Source organism: Mytilus edulis, chromosome 5, assembly GCF_963676685.1.
Source record: "Mytilus edulis chromosome 5, xbMytEdul2.2, whole genome shotgun sequence".
Taxonomy (NCBI): domain Eukaryota; kingdom Metazoa; phylum Mollusca; class Bivalvia; order Mytilida; family Mytilidae; genus Mytilus; species Mytilus edulis.
In genome coordinates, this window is record NC_092348.1 from 37,264,909 (window position 1) to 37,287,304 (window position 22,396).

General features: G+C 31.2%; 1 protein-coding gene across 1 annotated transcript in view; it reads left to right on the top strand.

The window, feature by feature from the left end:
- LOC139523587 (enhancer of mRNA-decapping protein 4-like) overlaps nt 1–13,487 on the top strand; it is a 50,202-nt gene extending 36,715 nt beyond the window's left edge. Inside the window, exons 21-28 of the mRNA XM_071317716.1 lie at nt 1,330–1,579; nt 2,146–2,301; nt 3,330–3,445; nt 8,190–8,355; nt 9,012–9,198; nt 9,679–9,895; nt 10,791–10,954; nt 11,603–13,487. Of these exons, the coding sequence (XP_071173817.1) occupies nt 1,330–1,579; nt 2,146–2,301; nt 3,330–3,445; nt 8,190–8,355; nt 9,012–9,198; nt 9,679–9,895; nt 10,791–10,954; nt 11,603–11,783 (1,437 nt within the window). The 3' untranslated portion in view covers nt 11,784–13,487. The remainder of the gene's footprint in view (nt 1–1,329; nt 1,580–2,145; nt 2,302–3,329; nt 3,446–8,189; nt 8,356–9,011; nt 9,199–9,678; nt 9,896–10,790; nt 10,955–11,602) is intronic.
- Nucleotides 13,488–22,396: the final 8,909 nt, after the last annotated feature.

Here is a 22,396-nt window from a genome sequence, read left to right on the forward strand (position 1 = left end):
CAAGGGATCATTGTATAAGATGTCAGGGAAATAGTACATAAACATTTTCTCAAGCTACTGTGGATTTGTTTATTTCTATGGGTACCAATTTTTGTGGTTTTAGGAAAAAACTTTCATGCACAAGGATATTTAATTTTGTTGTTTATGCAAAGTCTGGATACATTCCTTTTAAAAATTTGCAATTTGTTGAACATTTAAATTTGTGGTTGCCCTGAATCCACGAAATCCATGAAAAAGTGGTATCCAACGAATATTAATGAATCCACACTATATTATTCCCTGTTACCCTTATCAATCTGCCCTAACATCAGTTTCTGTTCTTAAGTTTGCCTCAACCAAATATTATGAAACCGATACACAATGCTTATTACCATAAAACATGTATCTATTTCGAATTTGGGTTTTGTCACTTTTACTGTTTCTGAGTTATGTCCCTTTATAAAGTTATATGCTATTGATGGCATCATCTGTGTCCCATGGACACATTGTTCATTTATTGGGAAAGGCATGTAGTCATTATCTGCATGGTGTATGAGAGCTTGTCAATCACAAATCATCCTTTTACTGCTCAAAAGGGAGCTTGTCAGAACAACAAAACGTAAACAAACATTGTTACAAAAAAGAAGACCTGCTTAATCTTAGGTAATCTCAAAGATAAAGCCCCCAATTAATAATTTAAAGAAAATTGGGAGACATCTGATCATTTAGATTTTAAACTAATATGGTAACTGAATTGTATTTTATGATTGCAGACATCAATTGGTAATTTGATGGTTGCAAATTGAGTGTACTGATGACTTTTCAACAGAGCTTTTAACATTTTTTTTTACCATGACACCAAATACTGATATCTGCAAATTTTCAAATACAATAATCTTATCTCAATTCTAAATTCCTAATGCAACTGAAAGAAAAAACAGTTAAACAGTACATTTTGAATTTTTTAAAAAAGATGTCTGCTTAAAGGCACAATACCAGACCACAAGCAATACAATTAGTGCTCTGAAGTTTGTGGTTAACAAACAAGAAATAAGAATTGCAAAATAATTGATAAGGTTTCTCCAGAACAAAAAATCATGAAAATCTTTGAAGTCCTTTTTTTCAACCCACATCACACAGAACATACATGTACTGTTGATTTGTCAAAACCATGAATTTAAATATCCACAAATATGCAAGTTTTCCTCATTCCACGAAAAATAAATTAATCCACAATAATATTGCAAAAGTATGGTCAATACATTATAAACATAAAATTCCTTCAAAGTACCCCAGACCCATTTTTTCCCAGTAAAGGTCTAACCATGTGTACTTTTAAATGTTTTACAGCTTCAAGACAACATACAGAACATCCTTAATGCCTTGGAATCTCAAAATGGTGTGATAGAGAGACTGCAGGAGCAATTGGCTGACCAGCAAGAGAAACAGAACGAATTACAGAGACAACAGATAGAAATAGAACAACTCCGACACATGTCACAACAACCTCAGCCAAACATTGAGGAACATTTAGGCAAATTAGAGGGCATTGTTACATCTCGTGTGGAGAGAATGTTCACTCAGCATGCTCAAAAAGAGAGTATCCTTTTCTATTTATGATACTTGTTAATTTTGGTGATAACATTGTTTATTTATGTATGAAATGGTGATGAAGTGGGCTAAAAAATTGTTAAAACTCTGTTTACCATTTCACCAGCATTCATTCCATTGCAATAATGTATTTTTTTTTTTATTTCTCCTTGATAGGCTCACCCAACATTTCCATGTAATGTATTATGCAATTTTTATTAACCAGTAGTTAATCAGTAAGTATTCATAGGCTACTTTATCCTTATAAGTTTTTCATTAATTAATATATATGCACTAAAATTTGTAATCTAAAGGCAACAGTACATAGGAAGATCCACATCTGATATTTTTCAATTTTGCAATTTACCACATACAGAGAGGGTAAAAAAAGAAGGATATTCTACTGCATATATCCCAGTGATGGTTGAATATTAACAGTATTCACTTGTTTAAGAAAATACATTAAAAATACACCAGCTATCAACCAATCAAATCCATCATTCTTATAGATATATATGACTACAAAAAAATCCTGTAAATGTTTTTATAAACATTAATTTCATTAACATAAACAAGATCAGAGAATAAATCACATCATGCAGCAGTCAGAGACGAGAGAAAAACAGCGACACGAACGATTACAGCACACACTGGTACAAACATTACAGAAGTCTGTAGCTAATAATGTGGAGGACCAGGTCAGGGATGAAATGAGAAATACAGTCTTACCAGGTTAGTTATACAACAGCAAAAGGGGGGTACCGGGAAAAGAATTTATTTGGGGATGGGGAGGGGTTTAGATTACTGTGGATTTGTTATTAATTTGAAGGATACCAGTTTTCATGGGTATTAGGAATCCAAGGATTTTAATGTTCAACAAAGAACAATTTCGTTAAAAAGGCTAGTCTGCAGCCTTTTGCAAAACTGCGAAATACAATATATATGTATGGAAATACAAGTTTTCCTAAATCTATGGAATTTGGTACACATGAAAAAAAAATTGAAAAAACAACCATTAAAATTTTTAACACTTTTACCTGGGTGGTGAAATGTGTGCTTAATATCTGCTTAAAATTTGTCATTTTTTTCTACGTCAAAATGTGCATTTCTTAGTCAAGATCCAATTGGACCTGTTACCATGCCAATTGCAACCAGGACATATAAATTTTTATGGCAACATATTTCTTGAATGGTTATCAATAGCTACCAAAAAAAAAAAATTTCAAGAAAATCTGGGACTATGCATGCCACAACTTAGTTGGTGGTTATAGAGAATTGCTATTAACAAAATAAATTCAGAACTGATTCAATTTTCACCAAGTTCCAGTTTTTTAAGCAAAAACAAACTTATATGTTGTTCCCAAGGCCCTGTTTTTAATTTATATCTATATAAATGATTCTGTAAGCCTTCATGTCTAGGGTCATTGATTTACAAAATTACAAAATTACACAAAATTCTTCCTTATCCAACATTATTCACAAAATACAAAAACCGGCTAAAAGCAGAACACAGAAATTACATGCAGATGAAAGTGAAAAAAATCATTAAAAAGGACATCAACAAGATCTCTGCACATCTAAATAACACAGACATAAGAAAATTGTTTGGAAATCAGGAAAATGACAGAGATGTTAAAAATATCTGGAATATATACATTTGGGTGAAATCTGAAAAGTTATATTTATGTTAAAGAAGGTGTTGTCTTATTAATATTGTAAGGAAATGGTTAAATGTGGTAATGATTATTCTTACTTTTCAGCTGTAACAAGATCTTTAGAACCTGTTAAAGAACAGCTGCATCAAGAATTGGCACAGAAATTAACAGCCACTGATTCATTACTGAAAGATAACATCGGTAAAATGATTAGATCTAAGGTATGTTGAAAGATTGTTAAATATGTACACTTCTCTGTTAATCTATAAAAAAACAGTTTTAATGAGTAAACACCTCAAATTTTTTTATGCCCCATTTATGGGCATTATGTTTTTCAGTCTGTGAGTCTGTCTGCAAGTCCATCAGTTTGTTTGTTCGTTCATCCATTTGTCCAGCTTCAGGTGAAAGATTTTGGTCAAGGTAGTTAACAATTTATTGGCATTATGTATTTTGTTCTGTGCGATCATTCGTTGGTCTGTTGGTCAGTCTGTCCCGCTTCAAGTTAAAGTTTTTGGTCAAGGTAGTTAACAATTTATTGGCATTATGTATTTTGTTCTGTGCGATCATTCGTTGGTCTGTTGGTCAGTCTGTCCCGCTTCAAGTTAAAGTTTTTGGTCAAGGTAGTTAACCATTTATGGTCATGATATTTTTTGTCTGTTTGTTTGTCTGTCTGTCCTGCTTCAGGTTAAAAAATAATATCACTCAAGGTAGTTTTTGATGAAGTTGAAGTCCAATCTACTTAAACCTTTATAGTACCAAGCTTCCCTATGATATGATCTTTCTAATTTGAATGCCAATTAAGAGTTTTGACCTCAATTTCAAGGTCCACTAAACATAGAAAATGATAGTGAGTGGGGCATCCATATACTATGGACACATTCTTGTTTTATATATTTTCTAGCAACTGATCAGTTCATTTTAGATTTAGTGTAACCATGGTAACATTAAACATAACATGAAATTACTTGCACAGGCAGAATTTTGGTGAATGTGAGATGGGCATAAGTCCAAGTGTACATACAATTTTAATATTTATATGTGAATAGTGCTTGCAAAAATACTAAAATAAACTATGAAATAAAATGGGATTTACTGCTTTAGTTTTTGAGATACAACAGATGCAGAAATACCAAATTGATATTTAATCTGTTTGGTTAAAGACAAACTGACAACACCATGACAAAACAACCAGGCAGAGGAAAACAAGCCGTTGATTTTTTTTAGCATGATGCACAGGGATGATTCCACTATATAGTTTAGGGCCGCTTAACGGCCCTTAAATCGGCCAGCGGCCCCAAAAAAATGTTTGTCAATATAAATTCCCAATTCAGGAAATTAAAACAAAAATCGGTATTTCCGGAAAAGTTTCCGTCACCGATTATGGCAACTATAATTTTTCATAGTTTGTCGTCAAAACATAGTAAAATCCGGATAAAAATGCTGACTATGATCGCATTTTATTAACAACGATTTAATTATGTCAACATGAGGTAAACAATTTTAGCGGCCGGATTCAATTGAAGTTAAAATGTTATGAGAGTATGTGGTCTCGTAAAAGTAGATCGCTCAGCAGGTTGATCAGAAATATGCTTTTTGTCAATATGGGTGTCAAAACAGACCTCGGCAAAGAGCAAATTTTATATTACATTGATGAATGAATTTGAATGGTAAAAGCAGATTGCCTAGCAGAGCCGGTTATGTTCCGCAAAAGACAAAAGTTTGAGCGTTTTTGAAAATAATGTTGATGATAGACCATTCATGAAATGAGACCCCCCCCCCCTCCCCCCTGAAATACGATGTCATCATTAGGCCAGGGTTTTTTAATTTGTTGGTTTACGGATTTTACCAATGAAAAAGTCGGGTCGGTCGGTCGGCAAAAAAAAGAAAAAAAATATGCTATTTTGTCATCATTTCTTAGATTTTAGTTCGATGAAATCAGCTGTCATAAACATCGCATGACATTCTAATAATTTCCCGTAAACAAAAAGTGGACGGGGACTGCTTGGATATCGTCATTTCACAAACATGAAAAACAGATTCGCGTAGCTCTTAATCAATTCCCGATAACTTGGTGGGCTTGATGAATTACGATCTTCAAGCACGAAAACTGATAAAGAAGAAAAAATGTAAAAACGTCGTACGAAAATAAGTTTCAACACACATGTCAACAAACGTAATGGACTCGTCCACTGGAAAAACGAGAATATCGGATTAATCTGTTGTCATGCATTCCCGTTTTTTTTTTTTTTGACCAAATGGACGATATTTTTTTATGATCTATGAAGCAAAAAATTTCAAATGATTTGTTAATATTTAGTACTTTAACTTGACGTCTTCTACCTGTCCACATTTGGACAAGTCTATTTCTATCAGATGATGCATCTTACGGACTGATGACAAATACGGTAAACGAATTGATTTTGTAATTGGTTTTAAACACAGGTTTCGTTTCGCAAAATTATTTGCGCAAACCACATTTCAAGGTCAGTTATAATTGATTTGTCTATTTTTAGAAACGTAAAATGGAAGTTTTATTTTTTTCACTACAGAAAGTGTTATCAATTTTAATAGTGATTAATGCATTTCATTTCATAAAAAAAACGAGTATTTTAATTATTTTTTAGGGATAATGCATTTGTTACGGTCGGCGGGAATAAAAAGGCATGAAAAGTGAATTTTATTTTTATTCTGGAAATCGGCAAAATCGGATCGGCGGATCCGTAACCCAACAAATTAAAAAATTCTGGCCTTATGGAACTGTTTCAAAAGACATGAAAATGATGAAATAATTTTAAAGTTCACTGGTTCAATTGCTTTAAATAACTTATCAATTAAGCATATATATATATATATATATATACTTTTGTAATTGCTTTTCTTAATTCAACAATTGGCCAGTTCTATTTGAAATACATTTAAATTTTTTTCACTGGTTAATATGGCAAGCCGTTTTACTATTTAATCTAACTTCAAGATATCTCATAAACTTTATAAGATATCTTATATAGTAGTTCATCAGATATTTGATATATACTGAGCCAAAAAAGTTTAGCAACAAAAATGTGAAATTTTAATTTATAACAAAATCATAACAACATATAATTTTAATAATAACAAAATGGAATTATGACATGTCAGAAGCAACACAAATGTTTATCACTCACATTCATTAGGATTTTCTTTGTATGGAGCGCGGGAGGGTCAAAATGCGGAAATGAGGATCTCACAAACATGTTTAACCCCGCCGCATTTTTGCGCCTGTCCCAAGTCAGGAGCCTCTGGCCTTTGTTAGTCTTGTATTATTTTAATTTTAGTTTCTTGTGTACAATTTGGAAATTAGTATGGCGTTCATTATCACTGGACTAGTATATATTTGTTTAGGGGCCAGCTGAAGGACGCCTCCGGGTGCGGGAATTTCTCGCTACATTGAAGACCTGTTGGTGACCCTCTGCTGTTGTTTTTTATTTGGGCGGGTTGTTGTCTCTTTGACACATTCCCCATTTCCATTCTCAAATTTATAGTGTTATTCAAAATCAATTTCTCAGCCATGTCCTTAGTGCACCAATGAAGGATTGGCAGGCACACCAGCAGCTGCCCTTAGTCAATGCTTTACTCTTGTGACCGGAAAAAACTTGTCACGTGTTGACGTAAAGCGAAGGCAGCGCTCCTCCCTGGACGATATGTTTTTTGGGTCTAAGAGATATCATCCTATCCTGTGCATTTGCAATTTGTCGATATCTGTTTGTTAGTCTCTAAACTGTTGCCTTATGCACATTAAATTGTGCCACGATGTCAGCAACACTCAATCCGGCATCAACCATTCAAAGAGCTTTCTGACGGTCATTTTCGGGGAGGCCTGGTTGACACTCCATGCATTTTTTTCAAAGGTGTGTGTGTTTTTCTTACCAATGGTGGGTTTCTGAACGTTAGTCAAAAAGAAATTTTTAATATCGTTTTAAAAGTACAGGTACAGAATGTAAAACACCAATTACACTTGAAAAGCTTAAATGGAGCGAAATCAATCACCAGGATTTTAAATTACAGGTAAAACTAAGGATTATATCAATGATGCTTAATTATTTTTTTTCCAGAAACAACCAAAAAAAATGAAGAAAAAAAAAATATTGCTAAACTTTTTTGGCTCAGTATAGTTTGAAAGATATCTTATAAAGTTTATAAGATATCTTATATAGTTCACGAGATATCTGAAATAATTTATGAGATGTCTTATACATGCAGTTTATAAGATATCTCATATAATTTTCTTAATATGATATCCAATGAACTATATAAGATATCTTATACAAAACATATTTATAAGATATTTCATATACTATAAGATATCTTAAATAATTCTTATATATTATACGAGATATCGTATATATTATGAGATAATTTGAAATTTGAATAAATAGCTAAACGGCCTGCCATAGGTTGATGTTAGCTGGTACTTGTTGTATATATGTTTTTTGTAATAGGCCTCGTTTACCAAAGTTAAGATGATAGTGCATCATATGCAATGATATTCATGTATTACAACTTCCCTGGTCTGAATCCAATAATTTCTCCAATCAGTGTACAGAAGAAATTAACTTAATATTCATTTTCCGTTTTTACAGGAAAATGATATATTATTTCGTCTTATATTGTATGCATAAAAAATTCCCAATTTGATATTCAAGGGACCCATTTGTAAACACCTGGAATCATCCCTGATGCAGAAAAAACACAAAGAAAATATAATATATAAGATTTCTTATATGTTCTCTCCTGTCATTAACCAAGGCTTATATAAATAGAGTTACCCATATCTATCCTATCATACCATCATTGTTGTCCTACTAAAATATTGTAAAATAATTAGATCACAGTGATTTAATATGTAACATAAAACACACAGTGTTTTGCTTCAAATGATATGATTGACCATGGAAAGGATTTCATTTTAGCTTTTATAATTTTCAGCAAACAACAGAAGCCATAGGACTAGCTGCAGGCAATGCTTTACAGACTCCAATACAGGCAGCATATAGAGAAGCATTCCAGAATATTGTTATACCTAACTTTGATAGGGCCACACAAAATATGTTCCAACAAGTCAACGAAGCATTCACCAAGGGAACAAAAGAATGTAAGTGAAGTTTTAGTATAATCTTGCTTTAGTTCAGTGCAGGCACATGCGGGTAAATTTATATGGGTGGTTGAATATAGAATGGGTATTGATATAATAAGATAAAATTTCTGTACTTGGTTGTTGTAATAGCACCTTTATCTTTTATTGAGAAAAGAATTTGTTCAAAAATTTATCGTCTTGAAATTTTTTATATACTTCTACATCTTAACTAATTTTTAATATCAAGGTTAACGTACAATATTTTTTTTCGCGATTTGTGAATTTACTTGAGAATTCAAACATTATCCAGTTAGGCCATTGAAAAAAAAAGGATTTTAACAGAGATATGACTGAAAAAACCTTGACTTATTTAGGTTGCTGATGCATGAGGGTTATACTATTAATGAAGAATATTTATTATATGCACATAATAAACAAACAATTTATATTATAAACCCTCACTAAGAATGGGGTATGAATTGCATGCACCTTGTCTGCCTGTTTGTCTATCAAATATTTGTGTCACACTTTTCTCAGTGAAATATGCTTACTCTGAAGGAAATCTTATTTTTCATAGATTTCTCCTTAATTGTAACCTGTGCCGTCTTTTATTTCATTTCATTGTAGTTTTATTTATCATCTTAAGGTTGTTTATAAAAGCATTTGTATTTTAGATATCAGAACGTTGGAAACTCATTTGGACGTAATTAAACAGAAACATACTGAGGCACGAGATCCTATTGTAGCTCAGATGAGGAAATTAGCTGATTCCTTCCAGACTTCTGCTGAATCAATGAAAGCACAAGTCACAGCAAGTATCCAGTCTCAAGTACAAAGTGAAATGCAGAATTCTTTCCTCAGGTATGTTAGATGTAAATGAATTTGCTTTAAAGGTTAACATCAGGTAAAATAGAAAATAGGGTCTTTAAAGTTGATTAAGCAATAAAATGAATTCAGTATCCAAAGATGACAACAAAAACAGAAGAAATTTTACTAGCCTGGGCGGTTGGGACTGTTACCTAGTATAAATAGTATGTGTCTGTTATAATTGTTTTTCATCTCCATAAGGCAAATTTGGATAAAAATTTGTAGAAATGGTGTGTGGAAGTGTTCTTCAAATGATCCCTATTCGATTCTGATTGTCCTACTTTTTTCTGCAATAACAAGGTGAAACATATTTTAATTTAAAAATAAGGGATTGATGTTAACAAATTTTATTCATGTCTCCATAATAGCTTTTAGGTGGTTACTCTTTTGAAAGCACCTTCCCTTGTTAGATTTTGAAATGGAACAGCTATAATTTTATCATAACATACTAAAATACTAGATACTTTTCATTAGTCTGCAGGAAACTTTGATCCGAGCTGTAAGGCAAGCTGTTAAAGATGAAGTAAATACTGCTGTCCAAGAACAAGGTGCTACTATTAGTAGTAATGTACTTGATGCCATGAGATCAGGGGCAGCAACTCCTATCCCTACCAGTCCTGATCCACAACAAGCCAGAACACATATCATGCAGTTACTCAGACAGGGACAACTAAATGCTGCATTCCAACAGGTATAGGGAAAACATTTGTTACTCTTTGTATAGTATTATTCACTCACAATATATGCAAGTTGGTTAAAACTCAGTTTGATATTTGCATGAAATAATGATCCATTGTGGTTTCCTGTTGCACAATATTTCACTGCCTTAGGTATCTATGATATACAATTGTAGCCTTTGTATGAGGTTAGTACGAGATTATATTCACCTAAGAGAAACATATGGACTGAGGAGAAAGTTCAAGGTCAATACGCTTCTTTAAGTTGATATAACATTGTATTGACCTCAATCAAAGGCTACAATTATTATATTATAAATCAAAAACTTGTATGAACAATGTTAAACATGGAATTTCTAGAATGGCCAGATAAGGAACGTATTTTCTCTCTATGTTTCTTCAATTAACTAATTAAATTTTGTGTTTTACATTATTTTTCATTTTGTCATTCTTAAGGCAAATATCAGAAGTTGATATTTGTCTTTAGTAAAAGGTTTATAGCTTTCTTTGAAATCATCAAAAAAGTTGCATTAAATAATGTAATTTCTGAACATTTAATTAAAATTTTCAGACTAGTTGCATCTCTTTGTCACTTTTAAAGCTTGAATAGTTTTAATTTTGGTTTCCATTTATAGTGAAATGTAACCTTTGATACTGGGAGGATTATTTTGCTTAATCTTATATATGGGAAGATATTTTATTAAAATCATCACTGCTTTTTAACTTTGAAACCCCTCGGAGTTGGAAAATTTAAAGTGGCGTAAATATTTACAACTAAAAGAGTTCATAAATTTCTGATCTCTGAAATTGAATTGTACAATTTATAATTTATTTCTTACCTTATAATTTAAAAAAAAAATAACCATTATTTCATTTTAAACATAAAACTGTGTACTCTTTATTTTGTAGGCTTTGTCAGCTGCTAATCTAGAACTTGTAGTATTTGTATGCGAGACAGTGAATCCTGCTCAGATATTCAACCAAACGCCATGTCCCCTAGAACAGCCAGTATTGTTATCCCTCATTCAACAGCTGTCTGCTGATATAGGTCAAAATACAGAACTTAAACACAAGTAAGTATCAATTTGATTTATTTATTATATTAACGATTTAATTTATAGCAGCATTTAAAATTCCAGCAGTGGGTATTTTCATTAGTATTCATATGATTTACACTTAAAATTATTAAAATGTACAAGGGTATTTTGTATTCCATGAAAAAAAAATCCCAAATTCTACTGATTCTGTAAATTCATGGGAGGCCCTTCTTTTTGACACCAACCACCCATAATATAAAATCAAAGTGTTCACTCGATTTATATTTCTTGCAAAATTTTTAGAAAAAGGAACCTCCCATAAAAAAAATTGTGTTACCCATCCCCCACAAGGATCTACTATGGAGTTCCATTTTAATTTTGATTTCAACAATTCTTTGTAAAATTTAAGAATAAATAAGTCAACACTCATGATGATTTGGTTGTATTTTAGTAATTGTGGCTTAAGGATATACATAGGTCAGGTTCACAAATTATTGTCAGATGTTCATACTCCTTTGTTTTTACCTACAAAACAGGATAAAATATGTTGCCCAATAAAACCCACTTTTCTTTTCATAGAAGACTTCAATAACTCCAAAAAATTTCATTACAGAAATTTAAGCCAATTCCAATTTTTTGTTCTTACCAGAATAATGCATATTCTTATATTTTATTTTATTACAGATATTTAGAAGAAGCTGTGATGAATTTAGATTTGACAAATAAGATCACACAGGAGCACATGAGAGGTGTATTGTACAGTCTGATTCAGAAACTAAAGAACTATATCAGTCAGCATCCAAACGATAAAACATGTAGACATCTTAAAATGTTACAGATGGCATCAGAATCTTTGCTTAAGTAGATGGAATCAAACTGAAATAATGGATTTTAACATTCAATTGTGTCAAGACTCAAAGTTAATGTTGATGGTATATTGTTGTTATATTTCTTTTTTTAAAGAAAAAATATTTTAAAATATCATGTGTCATGATGGTAAATGATTCAGATTCTCTAAAAGTGGTAAAGGATTTAATTTTTTTCTAATTTAAAACGTTTCATCTCTAATAACTGATGTATATTCACATTATTATACAATACACATTTCAGATATGTTTTTCTTTCACCGTCAAACCTCCATTTGGTTGTATTTATGTTGATATTTTTTTTATCTCCCAAAAACTTGAGACACATTAGGAATAGAGAAATTTGATCATGCATATATCTAAGCACATTTACTGTAGTATACAAAACTATGAATTTAATCTTAATCAACAATGACTTCTCTCATTATAAATTGATAAGGAAGCTGAAAAATGCAAATTAAAGAAAAAGATTCTATCCCTTCATCCTGAACAGATTTAAATTTGTTTTGGTAAAAAAGTGATTTTTAGGAAGAATCTAATTTGTGATATTAAAGTAGAATTTTTATCAAATTCAAATTCAAAGACCTTGCAAATTGTTGTCATTTGTTTTTGTGCAACTTCCAATCCAATTTATTCTTTTTACAATATTTTGCAGAAAAAAATGGTACAAAAAATATATTAATTTTTAAGAAGGGGAACCAACTTGGATATTGTCTTACAGTATATTTTTGAAAATTAAAGGCCAAAGTTGAATATTCCAATTTGGCTACCCAAAAATGACTAGACAAAATAATCTGGTAAAAGTTGTTTTGATGTAAAATTTAGGATAGTCATACACCTAGCTAATCATTAGTGTATTCATGAAAAATTGGTATAGAGACAAATTTAATTTAGAAAAATACATGTCTATAATATCAGGTTTTCATTGACATGATAGTAGTTGACAAAAACTTTCAGAAAAGGTTAGAAAAGTCATCATGGTAGAAATTTGTGTGTAAAAGTTATGGTTCTATGTTGTTATGTTTTATTAATATTGTATATTTTTGTATCCATATTTTTATGCTGCCAAAATGTACCAGCATGCAAGTGCCATGTAGCATTTAGTATTCATTCATGAAGGATGTGGAGCTCTTTAGTTTCTTAGTGTCAAATAATCAGAATTTATTTAAGGCAATTTTTAAATTTTTTTTTCAAATCTTTAACACAAAAAACCCATAAATTTGTGTTTACATTTAGCTTTCTACAGCTGTTATCACTTACATTGTGTATTCAAATAAATCTATGTTTCTACTCTTAGATATTAAGGTACACTAATGATAAAATTAAAACTATAACAGATTTAGTGTGAAGAAAGAAAAAAGGAAGGCATTATTTGTTTTTTTTTCTAGTTATAGCATTTTTCATTCATTTGTTAACCTTAATTTTGATCATTTCTATGTCAGGAAATATTTTGTCTGATTTTTGCTAAATTGAAAATTAAGGAAAGAAAATCCTCATGCAAATTTTCCAGCTTACAGTAGACAAACGTCACAAGGGTATTATTTTAATGAACTAAGGAGAAGAATCTTTTATAGAGTAGATGTAGTATCATTGTCATTTGTAGTTAATCATTTTTATAATATTTTGTTTTAGTTTTGTCAGCTTGGCATTACTGTGATACAGACAGACAAGAAGTCTGTTATAATAAAATAATAAAAAACTCCTTTTTGTCTTGTTAATTATATATGGCAGTTCCAGGATACAGTTTTTAGTTGAGTATGTCGAAGAAAGATTTGCAAATAAGTTTTCTTTATGAACAAAATTGTCAATTGACTCATTAAGGAGTTATTGCCCCTTAAAGACCATTTTTCACAATTGTTCATTTAGCTTGCTTATTTTAAAAATATGCTCCTTAGAAACTTCTGAATCAATTTCAGCAAAACTCAGGCTGAATGAGTTTCAGAGTGTCTAGTATAAATTTTGTATTTTGTTTCCTTCATCATGAAACATAGCCACAATGGCTTAAATTGAACATAGGGGTAAATTTAATTTTTTGCTTCTTTATTTTTAAATTGTATTATTAAGCCACTCATTAATATATATGCAAAAGGAAAATTTTAATATGACAACCTATTATTGTCAACCAGTATAATCACAGTATATCTACTTTTAGTGCAAGTGCATAAATACACAAAACTGGCTGTTCTGGGTTACCATCAATTTATTTTATACTACCAGATATTCTCAATTTCGAGAACAAAACCCCCAGTTTACATAGGCCAAGATTCAGATACAATATATTTATCTCTATTCTACTACAAAATAAACAAATCAGTCCATTTCAATTTAGTTTTCATGCTTAAATTTCATAAAATGAAAATTCTGCAAAATGATGTTATTCTGTTGGCATGGCAACGAAAAACAAGATGACATCACAAGTATGTTTTCATAAACAAAAAATCATATGTAAATACCGGGTGTTTTAAAGCTTCTTGTAAGGCTCAAAACGAATAAAATTACATTAGAAGAAAATATATAAGTGATAAATGGGATTAAAAAAAAATAATCATTAAATTATATAATATTACTAATATAACAAAATTGGGTAAAACGAAACAGCCAAAACAGTATCCTATTTATAAAGCTTTAGAATCCAAATAATTATTGATGGCAGATTTAAGCAAAAAAGTACAGGTGAGTAATTCACCCTCTTGAGAGCCTCTTGTTAATATTGATAGCATTACTTGTATGCAGCCTTTCTGAAAATCCCAACATAATAATTTATTTTGGCTTAATTTTCTCAAACTCCTATACTGTTATATGAAAAACACAGAAAATATTATAAACAAAATTTTTTTTTTTATATCAGATAATTAAAAGTATGTGGCATGTCACTAAAAGTCTCGGTGATCATATCCATCAACTTTTATAGACAACCATTGTCAAATGTGACTTCTCAACTGTATATCAAAGATCAAGTCATTCTGTTCTGACAGAAACGTACACAATTATTATATTTTCATAATTTTTCTTCATCCTAAGCACCTTTTATTAACAATCATCCATGCATTTCACAGAGACAGTTTCTGTGCTCTTATCTTCAATACTTTTAGCGTTTTAAATTTATACAAGAATGGCCAATATTTACCTTGTTTGTTTCTAAAATGTTTCCATATTGCTCTGGGTAAAACATTTGTCATAATGGCAACCCATGGTGTAATCAAACTATGTTTGATTAGCCCTTTGAACTATTTCTTTAACAATCTTAAAAATATAAATGCAGGCACAAATTTCTGAATTTGCAGTGTTCAAAAGTTAATTTGTCTTCATAGCTATTGTAGTACAATGTTTAAGCTATATGGCAACTATTATTGGTGTATGCAATAATTGTAAGGTATACAAGTCTGTCCAGCAATGTTCATCTGACAATTGACTGCATTTTCTTGTGGTTACTGGAAGGTCATGGTTCTCATATGCTACAAGCAATATGTTATGTCAGCTATATTTGGTGTATGGATTGATTTTAAAGTATACATTTCAAAACTTTATTTATATGGATAATTTACAATGTTATGTTAATGTGATACTTGTAGTAAAACTTTTATCATAAAGACTTTTCATGATCTCTGGATTCATGACCAGACGAGACATTTCAGCATTTGCACACTTGTTTTATTTAAACATGCTTATAAAGAAGTGGATATTAAAAGACAGATTCAGGCGGAATGTGAGGATGTTGATCATTAAGATCTTTTTCGTTTGGAATAGTTATTAAATGTACCAGGATTATATTTATTTGCAACTATTTATTGTTGCTTGTCATCTTATTATCATCAGCACACATTTACAACACTTGATACCTTGGTTAAATACTGGTTTAAATTAAATGAAATATACATGTTCATCTAAACATGCTGGGACTAGTATAATGGTCTCAGACACATGCACTGAATCCTATGTTTCTATTTATTTAACTAATTGATGAATTTTTTTAATAACACATCTACAACCTCCTTCCAAAACCATAAAACAATGTTTCTGAATATATTAATATAAGTAATGAAAGAACATTAAAAAATGTATGGATAAACCAATAGAACCAAGCTGTATACTTATGTCCCTTCTATTTCTCTGCTTATTCATTACAACATTGTACAGCCGATTTGTTGACTCCATGTATAATTACTGCTAGCTGTTTATATTTGAGGAAATCTTATGTCGATCTTGGAATATCAAAAGACAGGTGAAAGATAAAAAGAAACCGTAAACAGCAACAATGGTTAGCAATGCAAGTTTTACATTTATGCCATATGAATGAAACCGTCAGTTGATTCCTCAAAAACAATTTGCCATTGCCCTGAAACGATTATTTATTAATTATATATTTTACCATTATTGCTTCAATGAATTTGAAAAATGTCACAGATACACAGAAAATGTTTGTAGCAAAAAGTATCAGTGACTTTAGATTTCTTTAAAATTCAAATATGAATTAAACCACCAAGTGGTTCCTTAAAATCATATGAGATATTGCCCATAAATGATAGATAGAAGTTGTAAATGACAAAACTAATCCGCAATGTAAGTCAATCTTGTTAAATGCCGACTCATCGGATTGAAATCGTCAATTGCAGTCTTTTTGAATTAAATGACATTATCTTTATCACTTATACTAGCATTTTGCCAATATATGAAACTAGGTTAAAAGGTCCTCAGTTGTAAATTAGTATATCATTGAAGAAAGAATATTTCAACTAATAGGAATTAATCAAAGTTAATTGTCTTTATCAAATTATTTCTGAAGTTCAATAATGTCATTATGGATGTCGAGTTAAAGGTATTGCTATATCAAGATGTTATAGCTGCACGTTTACATAGATTAAATGTATTGATATTAAAAATTGCAATATATATTTGTACTACTTAAAAAAGTTGGTTATGTTATGTAACTTTAAAATGGATTGTTTATGCCAGTTTCTGAAAGTGTTTTATATGATCCTGGTGATTGGTATGTACAGCCAGAGACATATAATACAATACCTCTGGTACAACAAACTACATAAAATTTTACTTTTGCAAGAATTATTTTATATTTCCTATCCTCACTTAAGTCATTTCATTCTTTTCAGTTACACAAAAATGTATCCCATGGACGATTAACTTAATAAAGAGTTTTAGGTTACTTTAATTTTCTTTACCAATTGTTTAAAAAAATCTTTTTGATGATTTTGAAACAAATGCTCTATTGAAGGACTAGGTATCTTCGCATTCATATATATAATATATATAGCCCAGGTGGTCGTGTGGTCTAGCGGGACGGCTACAGTGCAGGCGATTTGGTGTCACGATGTCTCAGTAGCATGGGTTCGAATCCCGGCGAGGGAAGAACCAAAAATATATATAAGTCTATAAAAAGGCCCAACCAGCAAATTTACTATGTACCGTATCGTCTAGAATAGACAATACTATGCAGATAAGGAAAAAATTATATCAGTCTAAAAATTTGCACAACGGTACTGATATAAGATGTTATAAACGAAAATGTTGTTATTAAATCGTGTTGACAAATATTTCGGCTCAACAAATGGCCTTCATCAGTGTCAAAAGTTTTAACAATACTGATACATAATGTATAAGGTGTAAAAATCGATCAGTAATAATACAGGTAAGTTTTGGTCGATTGATTTTAATCCAAAATCCTGAATATCATAATATAAATAAAACATTATAATTCAATATACGGGACTGTGTATAAACTATGTTCCCACTCCTGTAAATACTCCTGATTACCCAGTATGGGGTGTTCCTTAGATAGGAAGCTTATACACAAGAAAGAAAGGAAGAAAGTATATTAACAATAAAAATGAGTGAAAAACAAAACTGTTAGTATTTCTTATTGATGCCGTTTGGATGATGTACATTAAGTTCCTTTATCCAATTATCCAAAAGCTTTCCCGAACCTGTCGCTGGGCATCACTCCAGTGAATGTTCTGATCAATCACAAGAATTTTCATGCGGTTAAAGTCATCAAGTTTGTGACCCGACTGTCTGAAAAGCTGAGAAACTGGGAGAAGTGGCTTTCGTTTGTGGAAAGGCTGCTTTGACTCACCAACATATTGGAGGCCACAAACCGAACATTCTAGTATGTAAATAACATTCATACTTTTGCAGGTAACATTGCAAAATATCTTATAGTTATTTTCTGTTGCATTACTGTGAAATATTGGTTTTTGTCGAGCCTGCAACTTTTGTTGCAGAAAGCTCGACATAGGGATAGTGATCCGGCGGCGGCGACTACGGCGGCGGCGTTAGCTCACTTCTTAAAAGCTTTATATTTTAGAAGGTGGAAGACCTGGATGCTTCATACTTTGTATATAGATGCTTCATGTTACGAAGTTTCCGTCAGTCACATGTCCAATGTCCTTGACCTCATTTTCATGGTTCAGTGACCACTTGAAAAAAAAAGTTCAAATTTTTTGTAATGTAGAATTCTCTCTTATTATAAGTAATAGGATAACTATATTTGATATGTGCGTACCTTGCAAGGTCCTCGTGTCTGTCAGACAGTTTTCACTTGACCTCGACCTCATTTCATGGATCAGTGAACAAGGTTAAGTTTTGGTGGTCAAGTCCATATCTCAGATACTATAAGCAATAGGGCTAGTATATTCGGTTTAAGGAAGGACTGTAAGGTGTACATGTCCAACTGGCAGGTGTCATCTGACCTTGACCTCATTTTCATGGTTCAGTGGTTATAGTTAAATTTTTGTGTTTTGGTCTGTTTTTCTCATACCATATGCAATAGGTCTACTATATTTGTTGTATGGAATGATTGTTAAGTGTACATGTCTAGCGGGCAGATGTCATGTGACCTTGACCTCATTTTCATGGTTCAGTGGTCAAAGTTAAGTTTTTGAGATTTGGTCTTTTTATCTAATGCTATATGCCATAGGTCAACTATATTTGTTGTATGGAAATATTTTATGATTTTTATGTCAGTCGAGCAGGTTTTATTTAACCGTGACCTCATTTTCACGGTTCATTGCACAGTGTTAAGTTTTTGTGTTTTGGTTTATTTTTCTTAAACTATAAGTAATGTGTCAACTATATATGTTGTATAGAAGCATTGTTAGCTGTGCCTGTCTGCCTGGCATGGTTCATCTGACCTGGACCTCTTTTTCAAGGTTCATTGGTCTTTGTTTAGTTATCTTGGTTAATGTTAAGTTTATGTGACAGTTGTAATAAAGCTTAGCTTTATACTTAGGACTATCAACATAATATCAATGATTAGTATAGAAGGCGAGACATTTCAGCATGTGCACTCTTGTTTTTCTAGTTATAGCACTTTTCATTCATTTGTTAACCTTATTTTTGATCGTTTCTATGTCAGGAATTGTTTTGTCTGATTTTTGCTTAATTGAAAATTAAGGAAAGAAAATCCTCATGAAAATTTTCCAGCTCACATTAGACAAACTTTACAAGGGTATTATTTTTATGAACTAAGGAGAAGAATCTTTTATAGAGTAGGTGTAGTATCATTGTCATTTGTAGTTAATCATTTTTATAATATTTTGTTTTAGTTTTGTCAGCTTGGCATTACTGTGATACAGACAGACAAGAAGTCTGTTATGATAAAATATTATAAAACTCCTTATTGTCTTGTTGATTACAGTATTAATACAACTTATAAGATTGTCAAGTATTTGTGGTTGGTGTTTTCGGTTGCTTTGTTCAACATTTTTCTAATTCCCTGTTATCTTTTTAAGCTCACCTGACTCTAAGTGCTGCGTCCTTAGAGCAGAGTGAGCGATTGGCATCACTTGACTTACATAGTCATTATTGTTTGTCATATTCCTAAATCAACTCTGGAACCACTGATCCAATAACAACATAACTTTGTTTAAATGATCCTTGGGGTATGTAGTATAAAGTTAGTACATATTTTGTTTTTGCCAAGCAACTAAAATGGCTTCCATGACTAAAAATACAACATAAGGGCAAATTAAGGAAATTTTCTAATTTCTTAATAACACAATTGACAGAGAAATCAGAAAATCACAATAAGCTTATCAATAAATTTAATACGGTCCTTTTTCAACTGTGTCTTTAAAGGCCCAAGATTTAAAGCAAAAGCTTACACCATAAATGTCTTCTTCAGTTGAGTTCTCCCATTTCCTTGAATGTTTCATCTGAAGCATATATCTGTCGGCTTTGGTCCAACAGAATTGTCCTACTGGTAGGGGAATTACAGCTAGCAGAGTATTTAGAGATCTTCAGATGCTGGCCTAGTTGAATAATTGTTTCAATCCAAACATTTGACACGGTCTTGTTCCTTTTGCTTCTAAGGGGCTGCATGTTTGTTCCTTGATACTTCATGATCAATTTCAGAATTTAACTCTTGCTGAAGCTGGCTACCTTTAAACTTCAACTAATTGGACTGTTCTGATATAAGCTGTCTAAACAATTTATTCGACGCATCTTCTATAAGTTCTTTCTTTAGACTTCCAATTTTGCTGTCAAAATACTGATTAAAATGGTTCAAAATTATGTCTACAATTTGTTATAATAATAACAATAATTAAACAATGAACGGTGTTAAAAACAGTTTTCAAGGCAACTCTCAAACTTTAGATATTCGACCGTATCAGTTTGAGCCGTTACTTGTTGAAAACAATCAAGAAGAAGAAATAAATTCGTCATCCGACATCGACGATCTTTCAAGCAATGCTGATATAATATATCAATACTATATCAATAATTAATTTCACCAAAAATAAAGATATATTTCTTAAAAATGTTTGAGTTTAACAGGTAATTGAATTACATTAATAAGTACATAAATAAGACAAAAAGACAGGTCATAAAGAATGTAGGACAGAAAGTCACAGCCAAAAAGTCACGGACAAAAAGTCACAATCTACTTACGAAATTATTTTTCTTAAAACAAGAAAAAAATAATTTAAAACAAAAGCAATTTTGTTCTGTTCTTGATATATTATATACGGCACGGGACGTTTGTGCTTTTTCATAGGACATTTGTACTTTTTATTTTGAACACTTGCGCTTCAAATCATAGGTCATTTGCGCTTTTTAAAAAAGAACATTTCCGCTTTTTACATAGGACATTTGCGCTTTTGCAATATTTAATTTTTATAACTACCCTCCCCTTTTATCTGGGCTAGGGACCGGCAGGTTTGACCTTGAAGAGTTAAAGTCATATTGTTCTTTATAATAAAAAGTTAAAAAAAAAATAGTTTCATAGCACATTTCAAAGCACATTGATACATGTATATGTTTTAAAGTTTATATAAAGCTAAAAGTAAGCATTCTAAAGACATAAAAACACGTCAGGTCTTCACATGTCAGTTTAGCTTGATAACTGAAGCCTAAGGAGTGAACAAATTTAGCTATTGTTATCTGTTAGGACTGTTATTTCGGCCTCATTTCAAATAAATTATCAAGTTTCTCTTTCTCAATTTTTTACTGGGGTGCTGTTCATCAATATAACCGATCTTAATGTAACTCATTGACTGATTGTCAAAAAGGTAAAAATATAGAAGGATGAGTCGAATACAACTGTTCAATATAGTGGGAATTGAAGATTTCTGGACCATTTGTTGTACTAATAACAAATATAAGTTAAATTTATTAATGTGATGATTACTTCTGATAAAAATTCCAGGTAGACGACTATAGGTAAAAAGCGCAATTGTCCACTCAAATTAATACAGGTGAATCAAAATTAAAAGCGCAAATGTCCATAGTATTTAAAGCGCAAAGGTCCTATCGTTTTACAGGTAAAAAGCGCCAACGTCCTGTGCCCACTATGGTGTCATCCTGGTTTGCCCACTTTTAATTACATGCATAATTATGTAAACATAGGGGGAATTGTTGTTTTAACAATTATAGTTTATTTCTGAATAATAGTCATAATTTTTACCTTTTATTTTACCTGTAAATTTTAATAAATGATACAATATTCTGCTATTATATCAATGAAAATGTGCAAACATATTTTTTATTTTAATATTTTTGAGCAGGAAAATGTCTAGAAGTTGACTATATACCTCTCATTTAACCTGTATTTATCTTAATTAAACATACTATATTCTGCTATTAACTCAAGAAAAATATGCAAATATAATTGTTGTTACATTCTTAAAAAAATAAAGAATCAAAGATTAATATATATATTTTTAATTTAAATAAATACACTGTTCTAAAATTAATATAAAAAATATCCAATTCGTCGTAACAAATAGAATATAAATGCAACTGCAGCTTAACAAATACACAATTTGAGTAGCATTTTTTTATTTGTTTAAAAAAAAATCAGCAGCTAAGAAAGGATACATAATGATTGATCAATAACTTCAGTAACAACTTCATTCAGAAAAAAATATCATGAGACAGCAACCAACAACACAGCACAGATAGAGTTCCAAACTTTATTAAGTGTATTTGTCGATAAGCACAGAAATGTTGACTACAGTCGTATTACAAAGAAAATGAAGACATCACTTGATTTAAAAGACGAGCCGCAGTATTATCTCTTGTTCGACCCCAACTAGTTGAGGATGTTTTGCATAAAAGTTCAGAAAACATTGGTGAAGCTGACAACATGCTTGCTACA